At 47.1% G+C, this 23,283-nt stretch overlaps 1 protein-coding gene across 7 annotated transcripts in view; it reads left to right on the top strand.

Annotated features, from left to right (window-relative positions):
• The first annotated feature begins 1,193 nt into the window (after nucleotides 1–1,193).
• Nucleotides 1,194–23,283, top strand: part of HIVEP1 (HIVEP zinc finger 1) — a 135,561-nt gene continuing 113,471 nt past the window's right edge. For 2 of the 7 annotated variants that reach the window (XM_061398861.1, XM_061398855.1), the window contains exons 1-2: nucleotides 4,482–4,571; nucleotides 8,242–8,384. In XM_061398861.1, coding sequence (XP_061254845.1) covers nucleotides 8,345–8,384 — 40 coding nt within the window. In that variant the 5' untranslated portion in view covers nucleotides 4,482–4,571; nucleotides 8,242–8,344. Of the gene's footprint in view, nucleotides 1,339–4,481; nucleotides 4,572–5,075; nucleotides 5,165–5,305; nucleotides 5,396–6,103; nucleotides 8,385–23,283 lie in introns of those variants that run through there. The other 5 variants (XM_061398857.1, XM_061398859.1, XM_061398858.1 and 2 more) reach the window with 5 other exon arrangements.

Genomic DNA, 23,283 nt, shown 5'->3' with positions numbered 1-23,283 from the left:
AGAAAGCTCTCAGCAATCATGTAAGTAACTGTATAGCTTTAATTGGCTCTGTTTATAAGCTTCTTCTTGTATCTTTTTTTCCCTCTAGGTATTTTTTCCATGTGTTTATTCTGTCTCCATTAATTTGTAAACTCCCAGAGGGCAAGGCCTGAACAAGGTCGGTGTTGGCATAAAGGGGATGAATAGTCAGCTGAATGGCAGACTGTGCAATATTTGATTGCTAATCTGTTTAAAAAAAAAAAAAAGCATTCTTTGTTAGTGCTCTGTTTGTGATGGTCCTGAGACTGCTAACCTAATGTAAAAATGCATTCAGTTTCTGCTAGTGTCCAGCAAAGATAAAATCAACAGTTATAAGCTTTCCATAATGGGACGGGGAGGGTTCTGGGAGACTCTAACCTGTAAGAATGGTATATAAAGAGCATGTTATTACCCAGTTTATATTCTTCAGATGGCTCAGAGGTGAACAATCTGCCTGCAATACAGGAGACTTGCAGGACACATGAGTTCGATTCCTGGGTCAGGAAGATTCCCTGCAGAAGGAAACGGCAATCCACTCCCGTATTCTTGGCCTGGAGAATCCCCTGGACCGAGGAGCCTGGAGGGCTACAGTCTATGAGGTCGCAAAGAAGTCAGACACGACTGAACGACTCAACAACAAAAAATATTCTTCAGAGGTAACTTGTCTCTCCCAGGCTGCAGGTCTATCTTAGAAGGGAAATCATATTTACTTTCAAAACGGAGATCAGAAAACCAAACAAAGCCTGAGAAAACGTACACCACCACCTTGTAAGTTTGTGCTGAGTGGAGGGAAAATGAATCTGATTCAGAAGGCCTCATTTTTTTTTTTTTTTGGTGTGAAGTCTAACAGAAAAAAATGCCACATGGCCCTTCTCCCCGGGATTAACTAGATTGAGGGTTTGTTCATTTCAGTCCAGGTAACAAAAGGGAAGCTTGGGACGGACAGAAGCTCCTTTCTCAAGGCCGGGGCTGAGAAGTGGGAATCCTTCACCGTGACCACCTGCTTCCCTCCCTTCAAACCGGCATTTAAAAGTGCCAAATATCTGTGTATCACTCTGGGCGCGGAGCCCACGGTCTGAACCCAGCGGAGGCGGTGCACCAGATAACATCAAAGCCCCAGGCAGGGGCCAGAAAAGGGGGGGTGCAAAAGCAGACGAGGGAACGAAGCGCCTCCCCCTAGCATTTCCTCTCACGCCCACTTCCAACCTAGGAGGCTTTTGGTTTCTGCTTTTGTTGTTTTTAAAAATTAAAAGTTAAACCCAGGAAGCTGTGGATCAGAGTTTTGTTTGGTTGTTTTGTTTTTTTTGCGTGGCAGTCCGGGTAAGTTTTCTCTCGGTCCTTTTGTCCGGCTGGGGAAGGAGAGCCTGGGCTCCGGGGGGGCGGGAGGTGGGCACGGTTGGCAGAGAGCGCGGGGCAGGTCTCGTCGCCGGGTCGCCCCGAGGAGGAGGAGGAGGAGGAGGAGGGGATTCGGCCGGTGGACGGGAAGAGCCCGGCGCGCGCCGAGGGCGGAGGGCGGAGGGGAGGGCCGGGCGGCGGCGTGACCCGGCGGCCGGCGGGGAGGAACCCCCGGGATCTCCGCGTGGCGCTGGCGCAGCCGGGCCGCGCGCTGGGCGGAGGGCCGGGGCCGCGGGGCCGCGCCAGGGGGGCGCCCGAGCCGGGCCGGGCCGCGCGGCCGCGTGGGAACTCGGGGCAGGGGTCGCGCGGGCGGAGGCGCTGGGCGCGGCGGCACCGTGGGATCCCCGGACGGAGCCCCGGGGCCCGAGGGGGGAGGAACTGGTGTTCTCCCCAAAGTCTGTGCAGGGAAACCGTGTTCAGAGCCTGCCAGGGCCACTGCCCTCACTTGAACCCCAGTCCCCGAGGGGGGCTCCCTAAGCGTTCGCGCGGCCCGGGGGTGGGCGGTGCAGGCAGAGAGAATGGGGACCCTAGGAGCCCCCCCTCCTTTTTTTTTTTTTTTAGTACGGTGTCCTTCCCCAATGTTCCAGAAGTTTTGACAGTTCAAATTGCTTTTTACCATTCCCATTTCATCTTCTGGTTCAGGAAAAAAAAAAGTCCCCCCCCCCCATTCCGTTTATAAGATATAATTTGAGAGACTGTATTTAATTTGCCACAAAATGATTAAAGGCGACTGTAGTTACCTTATAGTTTAGTTGGAGTCCCCTGCAGTCTGATGACTAGGAAGTTAGAATTGTAGGCAGAATTAGGAAAAGAAACTGCATCTAGAAAATTCGGAAATAGAAAATGGGGAAATGTGTCTGTTTCAGAAAAAAGATTACTGTTGATTTGATCTCAAGAAAGGCAAATTGTGAGTAGTCCATTGCACAAAAAACTTAACAAACTGAAATGACAAAATTAATCTATGACGACTCCAAATCGCATATTTAATTTGTTAAAAGAGTTCACTGCAATGCCAAATCCCATATAAACCTTGTGTGCACACTGTATATTTGTTATGGTCAGGGCCATTGGGTTAAAAATGTATTGTTAGTAATTTTGATTTAGCCAGTGACACAAAGTAGAGTCGATAATCATCAAGCTACCTTGATTTTTATCCTCTGACAGATGAAGTATACTTTCACATTTAAGTGGATTTTTTTTTTCATTCAAGTTTCAAAGTTATATTTACATACGTTTTGTGATTGCAGTCCATTAGATGTCAATTAAATTTCATGACAGATGATTTTATCACATCGAAAATGAAAAAGATTGTATTATTTCATTGCAAGGTTGGAGGCGTAGTGTACTAAACATTATTTCAAATTTAGGTAGCTGTTGGCTGATCTTTGCTTTTGTGACCAAATCTAGTTTTTAATAGGCATATTCCTCCCTTTACAGGACAGTATTTTTGGTTACAAGCTCGCTATTATTGAGTATTCCATTTTTAGTCATTCATATTCTGGTGCATTAAGCTTTTCTAAGCTCAGCTGAGCTAGAGGTAGGATTTCCTCCCAGGAATTTTAGGGGTCAACCCTAGCAAGGAAAACCTAGATATCTTTATGGAAGCCCCAGGGAACAATTCAAGTTTGCACAGATGGCCAGCAGAGTGGGTGTACGGTCGTTCAGCATTTTTATTCCTTAAAAGGGGAAAGCATTTTGGTTTTTATATGAGAATTTTTTCTGCATCAATTTTTTTTGTTTTACCTTATCCCTCCCAAGTTGAGCGTGGCTCCGTTAACCAGTCATTTGTGCCTGCTTCTTTAGGGATACATGTGGAATTTCTGAGCCTCAGACTTTAAACGATAAAGACCTAATGTTCTTTAGGTCTAACCCTGAAAACCTTCGTCATTACCCTGGTCCATCCCCTCCTGATCACTTTTCCATAGAGTTCCAAGCCTTGCTTCCTCCATTGCTTTTTTCTCCCCCTCCTCTATTGCTTTTTTCTCCCCTTCCTCTCTTGCTTTCTAGCACCCGAGGTCAAACTCTGGTTTATGGTAATTACTCCTTCTTCTTTCTTTCTTGCGACCCTGGGGCCAGATCGCCTGCTCAGCCCCGAAACTCCCTCTCCAGACCCAAAAGAGCCTTCTCCTTTCGGCCCCTAAACTGTCAAAGCGGAGCCCTAAGGGTTAAACTGCGCTCGCAGCTCGGGCTCTGGGAACCACCGGCGGGCACGGCCGTGGCCTCTGGAATAACCTTGGCTTTCCTCAATCTTTTAATAGAACATCCGCCACCAAAGCGTAGTTTCAGTTCAGGGTTAATAATGTGTCCCCTTCCACCCTTTAACCCAACACCCCGGCCTCCCTCCCGGTTTTTTTTTTTTTTTTTTATAAAGTTGTTTTTCAAAGTTAATGAGTTTCAAGTTTCACAATGACTTTCTCCTTCCCTCCACGCGTTGCTGAGGAAACCCCCTTGGGGTCCCCCCCCGCCCCCGGGCCCGCCCTCTCCCCTCCCCCTCCCGGCAGGGGCGGGGGGCGGGGCTGGGGGACCCCATGACGTCAGCGGTCCGGCCCACATCCTGCTTTAGGAAAGTAAAGAGCCGGTACCGAGCTGCCTCCGCCCCGCCCGTCCCCGCCCCTCTCCCCGGCCCAACCGCCCCCCCGGCCGCGCGGCCCGGCCAGGCCTGCCCGGGGCCGCGTGACCGGCGGGCCCGCCCCTGCGCCCCAGCCGGGCGCCAGTCCCCGAGCCGGCGCGACCCCGGGCTCCCGCCCCTCGCGTCCCTAACTCCGCCCCGGGCCCCCCGCCTCCCGTCGCTGCGGCGGCGGGGCGGGGCGGAGCCGCGGCCCCGGGCTCGCCCGGCCGGGGAGACCCGGGACTCCGATCGGGCCCCGATCCGGGGCGCCCAGCCCGCCCCTAAGCCAGGGCCGGGCCCCGCGGCCGAGCCAGTCCGGCCTGGCCGCCGCGCCCGAGGGTGACCTCGCCGGGGGACGCCCCCCACAGCCCCGCCCGCGCGTCGCAGCCCGCGGTCTCCCCGCCTCCCGCCCCCGGGGATCCCCTGCCGCCCCGCCCAGCCGCGGGAAAGCCTCCGACCTTCGCCCTCCCTCCCCCGCGCCGCCCCGGCCCGCGCTCCTCGCGTCGCCCCTAAAGACGCTAAACGTGCCCTACTCTGCCCCCGGGGAGAGGTAAAAAAGCCCGCGCCCGCCCTCCTCGCCCCTCTCCCTGGCCCCGGGGGCGCCCACCCACCCGCCCCGGGGGTCCGCCCGCCCCGGGGGTCCGCCCGCCCCGCCTCGCCGCGGTGCGCGCCCCCCACCCCCACCCCGGACACCCGCTCCCCGGCGGCGGTCATGCCGCGGCCCCGGGCGCCGGCGAGCGCGGCCGCCTCTCCCGCCCGGCGCCTGCGGCCCCCGCCCGCGCGCCCCGCGCTCCCCCCGCCGCCCCCCGGCCGGCTCCCCTGTTTAATATTTCAGAGCTGGGCGGTGAGAGTGCCAGTCGCCGGCCTTTAGTGGCGGCAGCGGCTGCTGCTGCTGCTGCTGCTGGGGCGGCGGCGGCGGCGGGGAGGGGGCCGGAGCCGGGGGTTGGGGGGGCCCCGGGAGCCGCCGCGGGAGGAGGTTCTGTTTGTGTTTGGGGTTGTCAAGTGAAGGAGGGCGCCCAGCCGCCGCCGCCGCCGCCGCCGCGCGGTGGTCGCGGAGATTCCGAGCTGCGGCCGCCGCCATCAGCAGCGCAGCTCCGGGGCTGGCTGCAGCGGCGGCAGCCCCGCCGGGCGTCCTGGCAGCAGGTTCGGCGCGCGGGCTCCGCGGGCGGGGGGCGCTGCCGCTGGGAGGTGGGGGTGGCGGCGTGGGGAGGGGGTGGGGGCAGGACCACGTCCCTCTCCGCGGGCGCGCGAGTGTGTGTGTGTGCGTGTGTGTGCAACCGCCGACCTTGCAGAGGGGATGGCTGCGCGTGCGGGAGACACTTGCCACTTCTGGGCGCCCTCGCGGCCCGAGCTGCGGTCCTGCGAGCAGAGCAGGTACGGAGGGACCCAGCCTCCCCAGCCGCGTTCCAGACGCGGGCGCATTTTCCAAGAGGCTGGCGGTGGGGGTGGGGGTGGGGTGGGGGGGTGAGGGAGACCAGGCCTCGGCTTCCCAACCTCCCGGCTTTGTGGCTTGCTTTTTTTTCCCCCCTCCTTTCGTTCTTTGCTCGAAGTGCCTGTTTACTCCCAGCCACCTGGGTAGTTTTCTTTCCGGGTTGGGAGTACGCGCCCGCAGCACAGTGGGGTGGGGTGGGGGCGCGGGTCGGCTCCGGATCGCTCGGGGGTCGGGCTGGCGGAGGAGTTGCTGCTGGAGAGGGGAGGGGACGGGAGGGGAGGGGGCGGCGGCGGCGGCGGCGGCGGCGGCGAGGAGGAGTCTCCGGGCTGCCGCGCTCGCCTCCTCTCGTCCTGTTCCTCCTCCTGCCGCTCTCCGCATTCACTCTGGGCTCCTTCCTGAGCTGGCACTTCCATCCCTCCCCCCCCACCCCCCCTCCTGGCATGCGGAGCGCTTTGTTCAGTGCAGCGTTGCAGAGGGGTTTTCCCAGGCTCCGCCCTCCACATTCATTCATGTTTTTTCTCCTTGCAACTGTCTTTACGCTTTTTGATCGTGTCATGTTTTTGCTCCATGTAGTATTTATCTCTTTTGCTGTAAGGGAACCGGTTCATCACTCATCTTCCTCGCTACAATGCTGCTGTCTTTGGAAATACTCAGTCCTCCTCCCCCCTCCCCCCCTCCCACCCCAAGGATTTACACTGGGATGGATAGCTGGGCTCAGTGGGGAGGCAGTGAGCAAGGTAGCGGAAAGCTGTTACTGATTGGAAATTTGTATGTGCAAATTGGAATATTTTTTGTGCAGGTTCCTCATCTTTTAGTGTCACGTGATTGAATTACAGTCGGAGTTCACGCTTTAAAAACTTCTAAATATCGTGACCATTTAAAAGCTTTAAGTTGGGAGTTGAGCATTCCTACAATTTATTCGGCCTTGACGTCTGTAAATTCTCTCTTGAATCAGCAGCTTCGTCAGTTGAATGGTGGATGCTTTTAATGCAGGGCGTTGTGGAGCCGTATCTTTTATAGATCGTGTAGCACAGCGCTGGATGAAGTCCACAGTATGGGACCATCATATTTTATATTCTTTCCCATGCAGTTCACAAATTGCACATAATGTTTTTGTACAGTGCCTGCATACAGCCTTATCAAGGATAAACTACTGAAGTTAATTATAGCCTTCTTTCCTTCTATTCTCTGCTGTATTGAAACCATACATTTCTAAAACCTTATACTGGTTATTAGATACAGTCTTTCCCACACAGGCATTCTTAAGAAGAATTAATATTTGATATTTTTGTGTGCCAGCAGTAAGCAAAGCATCCACATGGTCCCTTCAACCACCCATTGTGGGGGAATACTATTTCCTTGTTTTACAGTTGGGAAATCTGATCCTCAGAGAGGTTAAGTGCCTTAAACGAGTCCACACAGCAAGCTTTGAGCCCAGTCTGATTTGACACCGAAATATTTATTAACAGTTGTGACTTGTGCAATAGAGCCTCTTGAGTAAACCCCCTGGAATAGGTCTTACTTCCAGCCAGGAAGTAAGCGCTGAGGGTCCCTGAGTCAGGGGGTGCCATGTTTCTTAGTTACTGACTATGGACTCAGTTCCTTTGCCTCTTTCTCTTTTAATTTTCTTATCTATAAAATGGATAAATGATAGTTACCTAAGCAGTTACCATTAGGGTTAAATTAGGTAATGTGTAGGAAGTACATAGGCACACAGTAGATTGTCAATAAGTATTTGCTTTTTTTTTTTTTTTCTTCTACAGTATTGGATGTTATAAAAGTCTTAAAGCATTTCTGTTCCATTCTTGTGTCATTGCTTAGCGATTAAATATAGTTTCACATTCAGCATTGTCATCACGGGCTTTGCTTATCAGTTGTATTGCAGGAAGTTAAAACTAAGATTTTAGCTCAAGGATCCTCGAGTATCTCCTGGGAATCTTTCTGGGAAAGAGATGATTTAGTTTTGGATTAGTGTTTTGGCATATTGTATTTGAAATTGCACTTTTTAAGATGTGTAAGTCAGGTCACGGTTATGCTGCAATAACAAATAAGTCCCAAACCTCAGTGCTTAAATCAGCAAAGATCTCTTTTATGTTTCTGCACCATGGTCCTGTTGCATTGGCAGGAGCTCAGCTCTGTGTTGTCAGACTTGCTGTCTAGAACAGTGCCTGTTCTTACGGCAGAGGAGGAAGAGAGCACTGGGGGATCTTACTTTGATAACTAAACGCAAAGCCTGAAAATGACGCCTGTCTCTCCACTCACAGGTTATTGGCCGGAACTGGTCACACATTCTGGCTCAACACAGGGAAGCAAAAAGAACAGTCCTAACAGGAGCCTCGAATGGAAAACCACAATAGTGGGAGAACAGCCCCAATGGCAGCCACACTTATTTACCGAATTAACCCAGTAACACAAAATGAACAAAACATGGTCCTTGTCCCTAAGAAATTTATAAATGGGCAGGCATGTACTGTATACAGCAAAACCCTTTTATAACCTCGTGATGTTGCTTTAAAATACAGTTCACTGAATTTTTTCACTCTTTTTTTGTTAAAGGTACAGTGATTTTTCCCCCACCCCGTGTTCTTACTGGGGAAGCCCAGATAATGACAAAATGACATGTATTGTGTTTAAGTAAAAGTAAGTCATCTTTTGCAGGGGCTTTCAGGTCGGTTACCTTTTGTTGAGTTTAGAGCAGTGCTGTATTATGCCATAACTTCTGAAGTGTCTTTTTCCTTTGAAAGTAGTGAAAAAGAGTAAAACATAACTTTTTTTTTTTCTTTTTTAGCACATGGATTAATTGATGGACCTTGGGTTTATGGAGCTACCTTTTCATGACCTGCTTTTCCTATAGTTTCTAAGAAGAAAAGGGGGCCTCTGAATCAAAGAAGATGCCTCGAACTAAACAGATTCATCCCAGAAATCTAAGAGGTAGGGCTCTGCATTAGTGGGAAGGAGGGTTTGTAATAAGTCTTTAATCAAGTGTCTCTTCGGTGGCAGCAAAGGCAGCTTGTGAGATGGTGACCCGGCCTGGTGGTGGGTCAGTTCCCCCTGTTCTGTTCCTCTCGCGCTCGCTGCACAATTCCTGTCTCTCAGGAGACGCTTCAGAAATATTTGTTGAATGAATTCATTGGATTCAACAGAATTACAATGCCTTCCCAACCATTAGGGTGGGTATTAAAGTCTGAGATTTACTGTCTATCAACAGGTTCCTTTTTGGATTGAGGAATCAGAAATAAATGGTCACCTCTTCTTTGCCCACTGGATCACCTTGAATTACTTTTTTTCACCCTTCCCGCACACTTGTTTTGAGATTTATTTTTGTAGCAGCGTTATATTAGCTTGAGAAGTGGAGAGGCGTAGTTGGCATTAACGCAGACCATTATGTGCAGAACCCAGAAAATAGGTACACCAATGTATATAGGGAAGCATATGTTTATTTATATACATTTCATATAAAAATGAGCATTTCCTTTTAACTGTGAAGAGGTACTTTAGTATTAAGAAAGCCAGCCTATTTTAGCTTATTGTTTTAAAAGATTTGTATTGTTCTAATGTGTTTTATCCACTGGGAACAGCAATTATCTTTTATATTTAACTTAGGAGATAAAAGTATAGCAGTGTTTTAAGCAAAGAAGTGTTAAAGCAAATAATTCCAACCTGAGTAAAGTATCTTATGAAATATTTACTATTACAGAAAAAAATATTCTCAAGCACATGCAAGGTAAGAAATGACTTAAATTGGACAAATTAATCAAGAATGTTCCTTGGTGAAGTAATTCGGCCGGTGCCTGTAAGGTGGTGGTTGAAAATGTGGCCAGTTATGGGGCTTCCTTGAGTCTGCAAACAGTGCTTGTAAGTGGGCTAGAAGTCTGCTGGCTCAGGTGAACGCCTTGGCCCGAGTTCAAATGGATGATTCTAGCACCAGTGTTCAATGAGGTGAGGATTCAGAGGGAGTACAGTGAGTGTTGTATGTCAGAGTCAGATGTTAGGGTCGCATAGAAAATGTTGCAGACTGTGTATTTGTCTGTCTCTTGCACTAGAATCTGAGCGCCCCTGAAGTCAGGACTTGGTCTCATTTACTTCTATAGGCAGAGCCTCCATGCTCACAGCCAGCTGGGGCAGGCGTTTGGAGTCCCGAGCCTAGCTTTTATACATCATCTGTCTGGAGAGGGTGCCCTGTTCCTGTTGATCCATGTGCTCGAAGGCAACCTTGGGGCTGGCAGGGGCCCCAGCCCAGCACAGCTCCTTGCAGCTAAAAGGAGGCCACACATTTGTTGAAAGAATGAATGCATGATTGATTTGAAAGTATCATTCATTAGATCATAAGCACCAAATGCTTGTTTTTCATATTATAATATATCCTTGTTTTTAAAAATTGGAGGATAAATGGTTTACAATGTTGTGTTCGTTTCTGCCCCACAACATCTTTGCGTCAGTCATAAGTGGCTTGGATGCCCTCGTCTTGAACCTCCCTCCCACCCCGCCCACCATCCCAGCCCTCTCGGTCTCACAGAGCACCAGGCTGAGCTCCCTGTGTTTCATAGCAGCTTCTCACTAGCTCTTGTATATACGGTAGCGTATATATGTCAGTGTTACTCTCTCAGTTTATCCCACCCTCTCCTTCCCCTGCTGTGTCCACAAGTCGGTTCTCTACGTCTGTGTCTCTATTCATGCCATAAAATACATCCTTTATTATATCCTAGATAACTTGGCTGTCTGGAGAAATGCAGATTTTTAGGCCATAGTCTTTTCCTTTTTGTATCAAATGAATGTACAGCTCAGTAGGTGTTCGCTGAACGTCCTCCTGTGTCCCAGGCCACAGGGATGAACTGATCATCAGAGGCAGGCCATGCGAGAGGACACTGGGGGAGAGAGCAGCCTTTCGGAGATTCCCTCAGAGCGTGGGCGTCATGTTGCAGCCCAGTCTTGGGGGCTGGTTTGGAGAGGGGCAGGGTGGGAAGGAAAGGTAACCTCTGAACTGAGTTCTTAAGGCTTAGAGGTGACCCAGGAAGCTGTCAGGACAACAGGAGTACATTTCATCCTGGGGTAAGAGCTGGCGAAGCCGCTTGGGATCCAGGCTCGTCTAAGTTATGTCCAGGAGCATCAGAAAAAGCAGGAAAGGGGAGGCTGGAGTAGAAGAACTGGGAGGAGTCAGATTATGAAGATCCATGAAATGTGTCTAAGTTCATAGAGGATGGAAAATGAAAGGTTTTAATAGGAAAACTTGCTTGTTTTCTGGAACTAAGATGTTTTTAAAGTTCTCAACAAGAACTTGGGATAAATTGTGTTCAGGCCCATGGGTGAGAGTCTAAAGTGTTACGATCTCTCAGCCACTGAAGAGAAGACCAGAGTGGATTAGCACAGATGATGAAGTGACTTTGCTAAAGCAGTGTGGGTGGACTGGCAGGTTGGGCAGGGCCAGGGGAGGGGGCTTCATGGAAGCGTGATGCTTGAGCCAGCCAGCTCTTTCATCTGAGGAGGGGGGCCAAGCTGTTCCCATTGGGGAAGCCCAAGTAAGCAGAGCACAAAGGCAGGAACACCTTTACAATTTCCGCTTTCCTTCTGAAAACGTGTGTGAGGACTCTGTCCCCGGGCACAGTTTGGGGGTTAAAGTGAGCAAGTGAACAATAGCTACTGAAATGAAGTTTTCAGCATTTCTTGCTGACCCTTGAACAACAAGGTTTTGAACTGCATGGGTCCGTGTGTGTGGATGTTTCTCCGCCGTGGGTTGGGTGAATCCTCAGATGTGGAATCTCTGGGTACTGAGGGCTGACTCTACGAGGCCGTTTTATTTATGGGACTTGGGCATCCTCAGAGGGTGGTATTTCTAGAGGCCCAGACCCAGGACCCTGCAGATGCCGAGGGATGACTGTGTTTGTATCTCAGTTGTGGGGTACATCTGAAGTACCACACTTGCGTCGCTTTACCTGTATCCTCTGCTTCGGCTTCCAGCAGCCCTGTCTCGTGAAGTTAACTCTGCCGTGGGGAGAGACCAGCTCATCACTCACCCTCTGGGCGGTGTCCTCTCAGGGGTTTCCATGAAACACATCGCCTCTTTTGAGGCTTCCTCAGAAAATAGCCTGAGAAGTACTTTTCTTGTGCTAGGTCATTAAGTCAGTAATTAAAACTTTATACTTAAATCTGAAATCATATATTAATTATGCTTCCATGGCAGTTTCCAAATATAATTTTTCTTTGGTTTATCGTTGGTCCTTCAGCTGGGGTTGGTATAGTCCCACGGACGTTCAGAGTCACAGGATAAATGTATGCAACTTTCTAGAATTTGAAGTTTCCTTGGAACAAGCACGTATGTGTGTGTGGAAGAGTGTATTTGTGTATTGAGGTGTCACACATGTTTAAAGAAATACGTACAGGGCTCTGTCATGGAGAAGCATAAATGATTTGCCTGGATTTAAATTAGGCACGGGCTTTCCTGGTGGTGTTAGTGGTAAAGAACCCTCTTGCCAGTGCAGGAGACACAAGAGACAAGGGTTTGATCCCTGGGTGGGGAGGATCCCCTGGAGGAGGATGGCATGGCAGCCCACTCCCCACTCCGTGTTCTTGGAGAATCCCATGGACAGAGGAGCCTGGCGGTCTGCAGTTCATGGGGTCGCCCAGAGTCGGACACAACTGAGCGACTTGGTGGACACGCAAGTCAGGCACAGGCTGTGCTCCCCTAAGGAGATGGCGTTTGCCTCTCTCTGATGATGGAGGTTCTTCAGTGTAAGAGCAGGAGAAGAACTGGTGCATTAAGGGTGGGACATGAGTTTGGGGCGTAACTAAGTCAGAGTTCTCTATCTGATGGTGACCTGTCGAGTGTGAGAGTGGGGTTGGCTGAGTTCTGGTCTCTTCTCCTCGGGCCATGTAAACCAGGTGGGACCTTTGTCCTTAATGCCTGCCTGCATGGTGTGTGTGTCGGGGGGAGGGGGGAACATAGAGCCTTAACGGTGACATTTCCTTTGTGAGGTTGAATAGGAATTTCTGAAGGGCACGAGAGGTGGGCTTGGTGTTTGGAAGAAAGGCTTTATGTGTTGTCCCAGGCGAAGGGCTCCTGGCCGGCATGTGGGAGACCAGCTGCAATCGGGTCCTGATGAATGTGAACGTGACCGTGCCTCCCTCCCCAGCAGTCCTTCCCTACCAATGAGCGCCTTCCCGGGTCTTTACTGGGACTCCTGGGTAACGTGGAATGGAGGAACTGGGGACTTGCAGGGGTTCCATCTGTCCTCTTTAGATAAAGAGCTGTTTTTGTGCTCTGCCAATCACCACTGTGAAAGTTTCAAAGCTTTGGGGGAAAAAAAAAATAGAAAATAGGTGTTAACCGTTTTTAGTTGTATTTAGGCCCAGGGTTTCAAAGGCTCATCGGCTTGAAGATTGGAAATCAGTGTGGAAAATACTAAGTATTAACCTTTGCAAAACATATTTTTGAGAATTTGGTGGGGCTGTTTTTCATTTTTATTGGTTGAGTGCATTTGGCTCTGAACCCACTGCAGAAGACGAGGGCTTTTTTTTTTCTGCTCCGAGCTCCAGCTGTATCCTAAGGTGAGAAGGAACACTTAGGAGGGTTATCAGAGCGTGGCTAAGACCCACAGGTGGGGTCTGTGGATGCCCATCACCTTGGAAGATGAGGTCCAAAGCCGTGAACTTAGCTGGGGCACACTCTCCTTGCCCTGGCCTTGTTCCTCTGTGTGTCTGATGGACGGCCGTTCTCCATCTCCGGAGCTCAGCGTGCAAACTGAGCATTTCCCAGCATTTCCACGTGGCCCGTCTCTCTGGACAGTGTCCTTCCCCTTCTGCTTCCACTGTTTCCTTACTCTATGTGGGAGGTGTGTCCGCTGAAGAGTTCACTTCTTCAAGTTTCCTCCGCTTTCCTCCTCTCCCGCTACCACCCCTATCCCTGGGATACAGTGGGTTTCCATTGCTTGTGTCTACAGGTGGCTTGTTGTACTTTGTTATTCCATCCTAATTTTTCTACAGGGACTTCACTGGCAGTCCAGTGGTGAAGACTTTGCCTTCCAACGCAGGGGATGTGCGTTTGATCCCTGGTCAGGGAGCTAAGATTGAGCATGCTTCCTGGCCACAAAATCAAAACGTAAACCGCAGAAGCAATATCGTACCAAACTCGGTAAAGACTTATTACTAGTAATTCTGTAGGCCTGCCATCTTAGCTGGGTGAATCATGTGTCAGAAGAGACAGTTTTAGTCTTCTGTGCTCAGCAAAATTGCATTCATGTTAGCTTTTTAGCAAACTACAGGTTTGTACTCTTGAAATTTGTTTATGTTTTTGAACCTTAAGTAGCAAATTCTTCTTATATTTGGTAGCCTCTGATTAGGAAACCTGCTCTAATACAAATTTTGAAGCGCTCCAAACAGATGAAGCAGGTAGTTATTACTAACTTCTGTTTCATGTGGAATTTTGCCGTAGGATTTCTAGCATTCATCCCCTTAGTACTTTTAGTCAATATAATGGTGAAGAGTTTGGCTTTATGCTATCACGGACTAGCAGGTGGCCTTGGGCAAGCTGGGAGTGTTGGTTTCCTCTGTCTGTAAAACAGAGATAATGCATGTGAAGATTCGACGATGTGTAAGCATTTGGGACAATGCCTGACACTGGATAGACACTCAGTCCAGGGACCTGTGTGTTACTTTCGGTGAAAAACTGGTTTATGTCCGACTCTTGAGTTACACACAGAACACCAGGGAATACCTGTGTGAAGCCTCTACCTGCATTTTGAAAACTGCATAAAGGAGGCTGCATCTGTGCTCAGCGTGATCACCGGTATCCCTCCTTCTTGTCCTGACTCCTCAGGGCTTGGGATCTGGAAGAGAGAGGTCAGTGCAGACAGTCATTCGGGGAGGAAAATTCTTAGCCGCCATGCTGCTGCTGAACTCATTCAAACCTCAGCTCCTATTTTGACAGCGCTGAGTGAAGTAAAACTGGTTATTTGTTCTGTCTGCATGCAGTTCTCAGGCCACTGATTGCGAGGTCTTCTGTTTTATTATCATTGCACTGTTGTTAAAGATGATGTCGCCGTCACGTGGGAGAGCAGTGACATTCTCTGGTTCTTCACTACCAGATACATCTACCGAATACATCTGGTAGATGTGGTCCCATCTCTCCATTCCCTGGCTCCTCCTGTGGGAGACCGCAGAACCCAGCTGGGACCCCAGGTGTAAGCTCATAAGTGACTGTTTGCGTTTACTATCAGTGTGTTGACAGGAGCCCACTCTAGTGATTGTTTTGTAAAATCTGACTGTGAATAAAATCTTACGTTTTCTTGTTATGTGGGGATTATTTGATTGAGCTTTATCTATAGAATAGGCTGAATTTTGATGATTTTTCAGATGTAATTCCAGCTGCTTGTGTGGTGTTTTTTTTACATTTGAATGTTAGGTCAGCACTTCTGTGCCGACAGCCTCAAGATTCGAGACGTTAGAAATTTTGTAGGGCAAACCATCCCATGGCTTGTAAAAATAAATTCTGTATATGACTGTAGCTAGAAAGGAAATATAGAACAAAATATAGTTTTGATGAGAAAGGTGAAAAAGCAGTTGCACTTATTAGGAACTTTCACGTAAGTAGCTGATATTATTTAGTTTGACGAGGATAAAAATAGAAGAGTAGACTGAATATAGCAAGCCACTTATTTTTCTTTATTTCAGATAATTATTTTTCAGCTCATGTTGAGAGCTTATCTGATGCTTTTTGAATGCTTATTAACATTAAGCAAATGCTTTTCTCTTTTTAAAAGCAAATACAAAATGTAATAATGTGGTTAATCAGAGTAATGACTTTATTTTAGAACATTGTTGCAGAAAATATGTTCTGATGAGGAATAATTTTATCTTACCATAGAACAGAAAGATACATAATATGCTTAAAACCCTTGGTCATATGCATATGTGTTAAAGCCACACATTTTAGAATGCAATGTAATTTAAGTGAGTCTGCGCTAAAGTTGATTCTTATGTTATCTGAAAAAATATTTTATAAATTAATTAAGCACCTTATTTTTTCATTTATATTTTTAGTTCTTTTAAAACATTCAAGCGGTATTTTTTGAATATTCAGTTCAGTTCAGTCGCTTAGTTGTGTCCAACTCTTTGCGACCCCGTGGACTGCAGCACGCCAGGCTTCCCTGTATATCACTAACTCCTGGAGTTCACTCAAACTCACGTCCATAGAGTTGGTGATGCCATCCAACCATCTCATCCTCTGTCGTCCCTGTCTCCTCCTGCCTTAAGTCTTTCGCAGCATCAGGGTCTTTTTCCAGTGAGTCAGTTCTTCTCATCAGGTGGCCAAAGTATTGGGGTTTCAGCTTCCGCATCAGTCCTTCCAATGAATATTCAGGACTGATCTCCTTTAAGATGTACTGGTTGGATCTCCTTGCAGTCCAAGGGACTCTCAAGAGTCCTCCTCCAACACCACAGTTCAAAAGCATCAATTCTTCAGCACTCAGCTTTCTTTATAGTCCAGCTCTCACATCCATACATGACTACTGGAAAAACCATAGAATATTAATAATGTTCCAGTGACAAATGACATGAAGCTCTTCTTATGAAGCACTGGGTGTTTGTAAGACTGTTAGCCATTGTTCACCATAGCACTACAGCTTATCACCAAATAGAGTCCTTTCTTCCCAGTACTCAAATCATTATTTAAGAAGGAAGTTCTTTCTGACCATTAAGCATAAAGTTTATACTTGGTGCAATATTGTATTAACTTTGACCTTTTAAAAAAATAACTTTAGAAGGAAGACTTTTCAGAAGGTTCTTAGATATTTTCTAGAACAACTTTTGTTCTAGAATATTCTAAGGCTGTGCTGCCTTGCAAAAGTATTTAGAAAGTATGTAGTGATCACAAAATAGTTGGCTGCTGTGGAATAGCAGTCACAGAATACAAGATGGAACTATAGTAGTCCAAGAGTTATTATACCCACTTAATTGATACAAAAGTTGATTTTTATGGTACTCAGGTGCCTATGTGATTAGAGTATGAGTTTGCTCAAGTTTATTTATTGTTTTATATTTTGAAATGTGCATATTTATATGTGTGCTTAGTTATATGTGCTTGTCTTCCAACTCTTTCAGATTCTCCAGTGAAGAAAAAGATATAATCAGCATCTAGCCATTTAATATTCCCGTATCCAAATAGGAGTTGATCAAACATACGGGGCAGTGTTTGATAGTTTAAAAATCAATAAAAATGATCTGAGCTGTGACACAGGGACTTGGAAGGTGGTTAAACGGTGTCAGCGAGCTCTCTCTCCCACCCCTCGTTTCTCATACGCCTTTCCAAGAGAAGTCTTAAATTTTACAGCCGGGAAAGGACGAACCTTAGATACTTAGTTCATCTTCCTCATTTTACAGATGAGAAAGTTGGGCAGAGAAGTTTAAGTGAATTGATCTCCAGCAGCTATTTAATGTCTTGTTTGAGATGATATTTGTGGAGTGGTCTTTAAATTTTTTTTCTTAATCATATTGATTCCCTTAGTTACAGTTCATTGTGGGCCAGTAGCAAGAGGGAGGTTGTGTTTCATTTTTATGATGAAAAGAGCTAGCCTGCCCACAGGTCTGTGTACTTGGCTCTAGTCAAGTGATTTTTACTTGTTTGCTCGTTTAATCCTTATTACCATGGAGATGGCCGCTGTTACTACCCCCATTTTAGGGATGTGGGAGTGAGGTACAGAGAAGTTGTGGGTGGCCCAGGGTCCCACAGCCAGGAGTTTAATGTGCTCGTAACTGTCATCCACATTGGGCTTCCTAGGTGGCTCAGTGGTAAAGAACCTGCTTGTCAGTGCAGGAAATGCAGGGGATGTGGGTTTGATCCCTGGGTCAGGAAGATCCCCCGGAGGAGGGCATGGCAACCCACTCCAGTATTCTTGCCTGGAGAATCCCACGGACAGAGGAGCCTGGCAGGCTACAGCCCGTGGGGTCGCAAGAGTCGGACACAAATTAGCAAGTGAGCACGCACACATGCATGTCATGCTTCTGCTTGTTCATGTGGATAGTAGAAAGAACTCCCCAGATTACAGCAAGACTTTGGAAATGCCGTTCACCCAGTTACAAAATGCGGGGCTTCCCAGGTGGCTCAGTGGTAAAGAATCCATCTGCCTATGCAGGAGACGCAAGAGAGGTGGGTTCAATCCCTGGAGGAGGAAATAGCAACCCACTCCACTGTCCTTGCCTGGAGAGCCTGGCGGACTCCTGTCTGTGGAGCCTCAAAGAGTCGGACACGACTGAGCGACTGAGCACAATGGTACAATGGCCAGTTACAAAATAAAATTTGTCAAGCACAGCACATAAAGCTGAGGTGACTCACAGGTGAGAAAGACCTCTCCCCCCTCTAAGTCTTTAATTGTTGGAAATCCATTTCAGAGTTGTGTACGTAGATCACAGTCCAAGTTGGATTTGCTATTGCATACTGTCAGGGGAATTTCCAAGCTCCTCAAGAGAGAAGGAACAGTTGTTCCATCAGAGATGTTTGCTTACATGATTTGCTTAGTAAGATGTAATTGAAAGTAAAGATGTCTTGCTTAAGATGGAGAGTAGCAGTATTTAAGTGGGTGTCTCCACATAAAGGTTGAAATTTTGGACACAAAGGCTTAGAAGCTGTTTTGGGGAAAATTAATGAAAATACTAAAATTCTAAGTAAAATAAAACAGTTTATAATTTTTCCTTATGCATATAGAAAAAATATACTATTCTAGATATGTGTGGGCCTATATCCAGCTTGCAAGTGAAGAACCACTTTTAGCGATAAGAGATCAGAGTTAGGAGACTTTATGAGTCTTTCATTTTAGCAGTGAACAACAAATCTCCTTCTAAGAGTTTTTCATATGACCCAAAACACATGAAAAAGTTCTCAGGGCAATGCAAAGCAACATGTATATAATTTCAGGTGATACATTACATGCAGTGTGGAATCCTCAAAGTGAAAAAAATCTGAGTGGGATAAAAATCAGAAAATACTTACTGGAGAAGTTTAACTTTGTTCTCCTTTAAAACCTGAAGGAGGTAGAGTTTTGAGATGGGTTTTAAAGAAAAGGATAGATTGACAGAAAATAAGTTGTTTTGAGACTTCCGCAAAAGAAGGGATGCGAAATCATTACAGAAGTGGTTATTAATCTAGTTTGGTGGTTAGAGTGGATTTCTCAGTGAACTTGAAACTTTACTGAAGAAGAAGAAAGGAACCTGTTTAGATATGATATGTATGTGTTTAGTCGCTGCTCAGTCATGTCCGACTCGTTGCTACCCTGTGGACTGTGGCCCACCAGGGTCCTCTGTCCATGGGGATTCTCCAGGCAAGAATACTGGAGTTGGTTGCCGTGCCCTCTGCCAGGGGATCTTCCTAACCCAGGGATCAAACCCAGGTCTCCCTTATTGCAGGTGGATTCTTTACCATCTGAGCCACCAAGGAAACCCTGGTGATTTGATATATATAATGCCTATTCATGACAGTTGTAAAATTAACCAAGTTGAGTCCTCTTATACTAAGTTGAGTATTTACAGAAGAGATGTCAGAGGCTTTGGACCGTCTTATCACATTTTGAAATGAAATAACAGCCTCCCCACAGAGGATTTTGAGAGCAGTGAAACTCTTGTGTATGATGCTGTAACGGTGGCTACGTGTCCAGACCCATAGAACATGCGCCAGGAGTGAGCCTTCAAATAAACTGTGGTCTGGATGCTGCTGCTGCTGCTAAGTCGCTTCAGTTGTGTCCGACTCTGTGCAACCCCATAGACGGCAGCCCCCCAGGCTCTGCCGTCCCTGGGATTCTCCAGGCAAGAAAACTGGAGTGGGTTGCCATTTCCTTCTCCATTGCATGAAAGTGAAAGTGAAAGTGAAGTCGTTCAGTCACGTCCAGATGCTAAGTCACATCCAGATGCTAATGATGTGTATTTCATCATTTGTAACAGATGCACCACTCCAGTGGACTGTGGCCCTGGTGGGGGAGGCTGAGCTTGTGTGAAGGGAGGGGAGATCCATGCACATTCTGCTTCATTTTGCTGTGAACCTAAACCTGCTCCCCAAAAGTATATTAAAACCAAAAATACCACTTGTGTCCATATGATTTGTTGATAACCAGGAAATAGGATGATGGGTTAAAAGGAGTGTCTGTCTCTGTCTCTCCCTTCCTCTTTATCTCTCATTCTCTCTCTCTTTTACTTTAGAAAATTCTCTTCATGCATACGGACAAGCCAGCATAAGCTAGTATGTGACCTCGAGCAAATAACTTGAATTTCGTGTCTTTATTGAGAACACTGCATGGGAGTAGGCAGGGGTTGGGGGCAGGGCACTGTCAACCTGTAATTTCCTTTTTAGCTTTAAATAGCTGCGATTCTAGGCAGGGGTCAGCAGGCTGCAGTCCAGTGGTCAGATCCAGCCTTCCACCTGTTTTTGTGAACGTCCGGTCACTGGAAATGAGCCACGTCCATTCATTCACTTGTCATCTGACTGCTTTACTTGCCACCGCAGCCGAAGCGAGGAGTCACAAGGTCTGGAACATCTGCCATCTAACACTTTGTTTTTGTCTAGTCGCTCCATTGAGTCTGACTCTGTGTCCCCATGGACTGTAGCCCACCAGTCTCCTCTGTCCATGGGATTCTCCAGGTAAGAATACTGAAATGGGTTGCCATTTCCTTCTCCAGGGGGTCTTCCCTGTCCAGGGATGGAACCCCTGTTCTGCATGGCAGGAGGATTCTTGACTGCTGAACCACCTGGGCAGTGTCTAACACTTAGAGGAAACATTTGCCGACCCCCGTGCAGGAAGTAGAAGAGAAGTAGGTGATTTATCAGCCCCTTCTGTTTGGGAGTAAGTCCTTCTCTTTCTGTGGAGGATGGCCATAGGTGTGGATCACGGGGACTCAGAGCTGCTGCCTGAACCTGTCAGGGGCTCCCCTTCAGCCTTGCTTGGGAGGGGCTCCTCTGCTTGTGGTTCTGAGCCGAAGGGACGGCCTTAGAGGTTGAGTTGGTCTTGCTGGGAAAATTCAATTGTCTTCGATGTTCTGAGGCCAGGATCTTGGGTCCCACCCAGAAGGCCCGGGTCATCAGGGAGGAGCCAGCTGCTTGTCAGGTAGAACCCTGTCCTTTTCCGGGTTGGATTGTCCCCATTAGTCGCCTCTGTATTTAACTCACAGTAGGAGAAGATGCTGGAGGCGATGATTTCCCGCGGTGTGCATTATCTTTGCAGGATTGTTCTGCAAGGAAGCAGGGCCATCTCTGAGCAGAGGGCCTTCTGAAAAATGGGCTCCAAAAGGCAGTCCCGTTGCCTGTGAGTGGGCCTGGGGGTGGGCAGGTCGTCTGAGTGAGGATGGTACTCACACATGAGGTATTAACACTTTGTGCTTAGGCATCTGAGAACGTGATTCAGTACTTGGTGTGCCTGAAGTCGCAATGTTCCCTGCAACACTTCTTTCATCTCTGAGCAGTTCTTTACTTCTGGTGGTTTGGGATAGTGGGATAAGAGTAGAGGAAATGATATTTCTGTGATCTGTTTTTATTTTGCTTTATTTTCCTTAAGTTTATTTTTCTTTTAAACTTTTTATTTTGTATTGGGGTGCTGTGCTTAGGCACTCAGTCATGTCTAGCTCTTTGCGACCCCATGGACTATAGCTTGCCAGCCTCCTCTGTCTGTGAGGTTTTCCAGGCAAGAATACTGGAGGGGGTTGCCATAGCCAATTAACAATGTTGTGATAGTTTCAGGAGAACAGGGAAGGGACTCGGTCATACATATATGTGTATCCATTCTCCGCCAAACTCCCCTCCCATCCAAGCTGCCACATTGAGCAGAGTTCCCTTTGCTACACAGTAGGTCCTTGTTGGTTATCCATTTTAAATATTATTTTGCTTAAGATGAAATATTCTGCGCTAAGGATAGGCTCAATTGAGTTCATAATATCTGAGTGATTTAAGAAATGCTTTTGAAAGCACCATCAATTCTCCACGGACACACTGGAACCTTAGCTGCTACTTCTATACAGGCTGATGTTAGCACGTGACCCACAAATGGTCTGAGAATCAGGAACTGTTAACTCGCTGCCTCTCATGATAAAGGGAGGAGCCTGTAGGGTCATGAACTGACCCAGAAGCCTGTGTTTGGAGTTCTGTAGGCCCTGCTATGATGTGTGGGACACACTGAGGAGTTCAACAGCTCCGCCCCTGTCTTCCAGGAAATTTATAGTTGAAGATGTTGAAAGACCATAATGGCTTACACATGCAAGTTCGGCCAGCTTGTGCAAACATCTGATGAGTGAACATGTAAGTGATGTTCAATTAACACACATAAGCAGATGTGTGACTGTGTGACAGGGTTAAAGGCATCATTTGGCCTCTTATATGTTGAGAGTTTAAGTTGATTTCCTGTGTTTTGATGAAATTAATGCCACATGAGTGATGAGTTACACACCTAGCATTCAACTAACGTCTTGGACAAGCTGGAGTTTGCACTGAGTTTGTATGTGATGCTCTTTCATGGAAAGAGTGCCCTTGTCAGTCTCCAGACAGTAGTTTATATTGCTTTGTCAAACCCCTGTACAGTACATAAGTTTACAGATTTGCAAAGATACAATTTACGTGCAGAAAAACTCACCCCCTGTGCGCTGTCCAGTTCAGTGGCGTTCGGTGCTTCTGTAGAGTTCTGCAGCCTTGACCACAGTCCAGTTTCAGGACGTGTCCACCGTGTCCTCCACACTTCCCTGAATTGTTTCTCAATCCTCACTCCCAGACCAGGCAGCCAGGCCGTGGTCTGCTTTCTGGCTCTTTATGTTTGCGTTTTCTGGACCTTTATTAATAATATGAGGATCACACAATTTATAGACTTTTATGTCTAGCTTCTTTCAGTTAGCATATAATATATTTGAAATTCATCTTCATGTAGCATGTATCAGTTTTTTCGTTACCTCTTATTGCCAAGTAATGTTCTGTTGTGTGCCTAGACCCCATTTCATTTACCCATTCACCAGTTGGTAGACACGTTTGGATGGTTTTAATTTTTTGGCTGTTGTGGATAATGTTGCTGTAAGCAGTCATGCCCACATCTACAGTTAGCTGGAATTTCTCTAAATGTCACTTGAGGTCAAGTTGGTTGTTAACATGTTTTACCTGATACAATTATCTCCAATTCCAGCTCTTCTAGGGTTGCTGTTTGCAAAGTATTAATCTTTCTCCGTCTTTTTCCTTTGAAACTTTGGGTTTTTTGAACCTAAGATATGTCTCTTGTGGACAGCACCTTGTTGGAATCGTGTTTTTATCCAGTCTTGAGAGTGTGTCTTCTGAGTGTGGTGTTCATTCCATTTACATCAGTGTAATTATTGTTATTGGGACTTAGGTCTTCCATCTTGTTACTTCTTTTTTGTTTGTCTCATAATCTTGCTTTTCTCTGTGTCACAGTCTTCTTTTGTGTTAAATATTCTTTAGTGCACAATTCTTATTCCTATGCTGCTTTTCTTGTTGTTACTGTCATTTTGAGTCATTTCTTTTAGTCATTTGGTTATTTTAGAGATTACAGTATGCATCCTAATGTATCATCATCTACTTGAGAATCAAGCTAACTGAACACTGGTGACTTTGTTTGGCTTTTCTCTCTCTTTCCCTTTGTGCTCTTACTGTCATAAATGTGTGACCCCTGTATGTTACAAACCCAGCTTTACAGTGTTAAATTATGGCTTTGTACAGTCTTCTGTATTTTTACGAATTTGAGGGAAGGAACGAGAAAAGATAGAGTTTAAGAAATAAGAAAAATATTAATGGAGTCTTACACTTACCACTTCTGGCCATCTCCTTTTCTTCTTGTGGATTTGAGTTATTGTCCATGTCATTTCCATTCAA

This window comes from Bos javanicus, chromosome 23 (assembly GCF_032452875.1).
Source record: "Bos javanicus breed banteng chromosome 23, ARS-OSU_banteng_1.0, whole genome shotgun sequence".
NCBI lineage: Eukaryota > Metazoa > Chordata > Mammalia > Artiodactyla > Bovidae > Bos > Bos javanicus.
The sequence above is the reverse complement of the archived record's forward strand: the minus strand, read 5'-3'. Positions and strand labels throughout refer to the sequence as shown.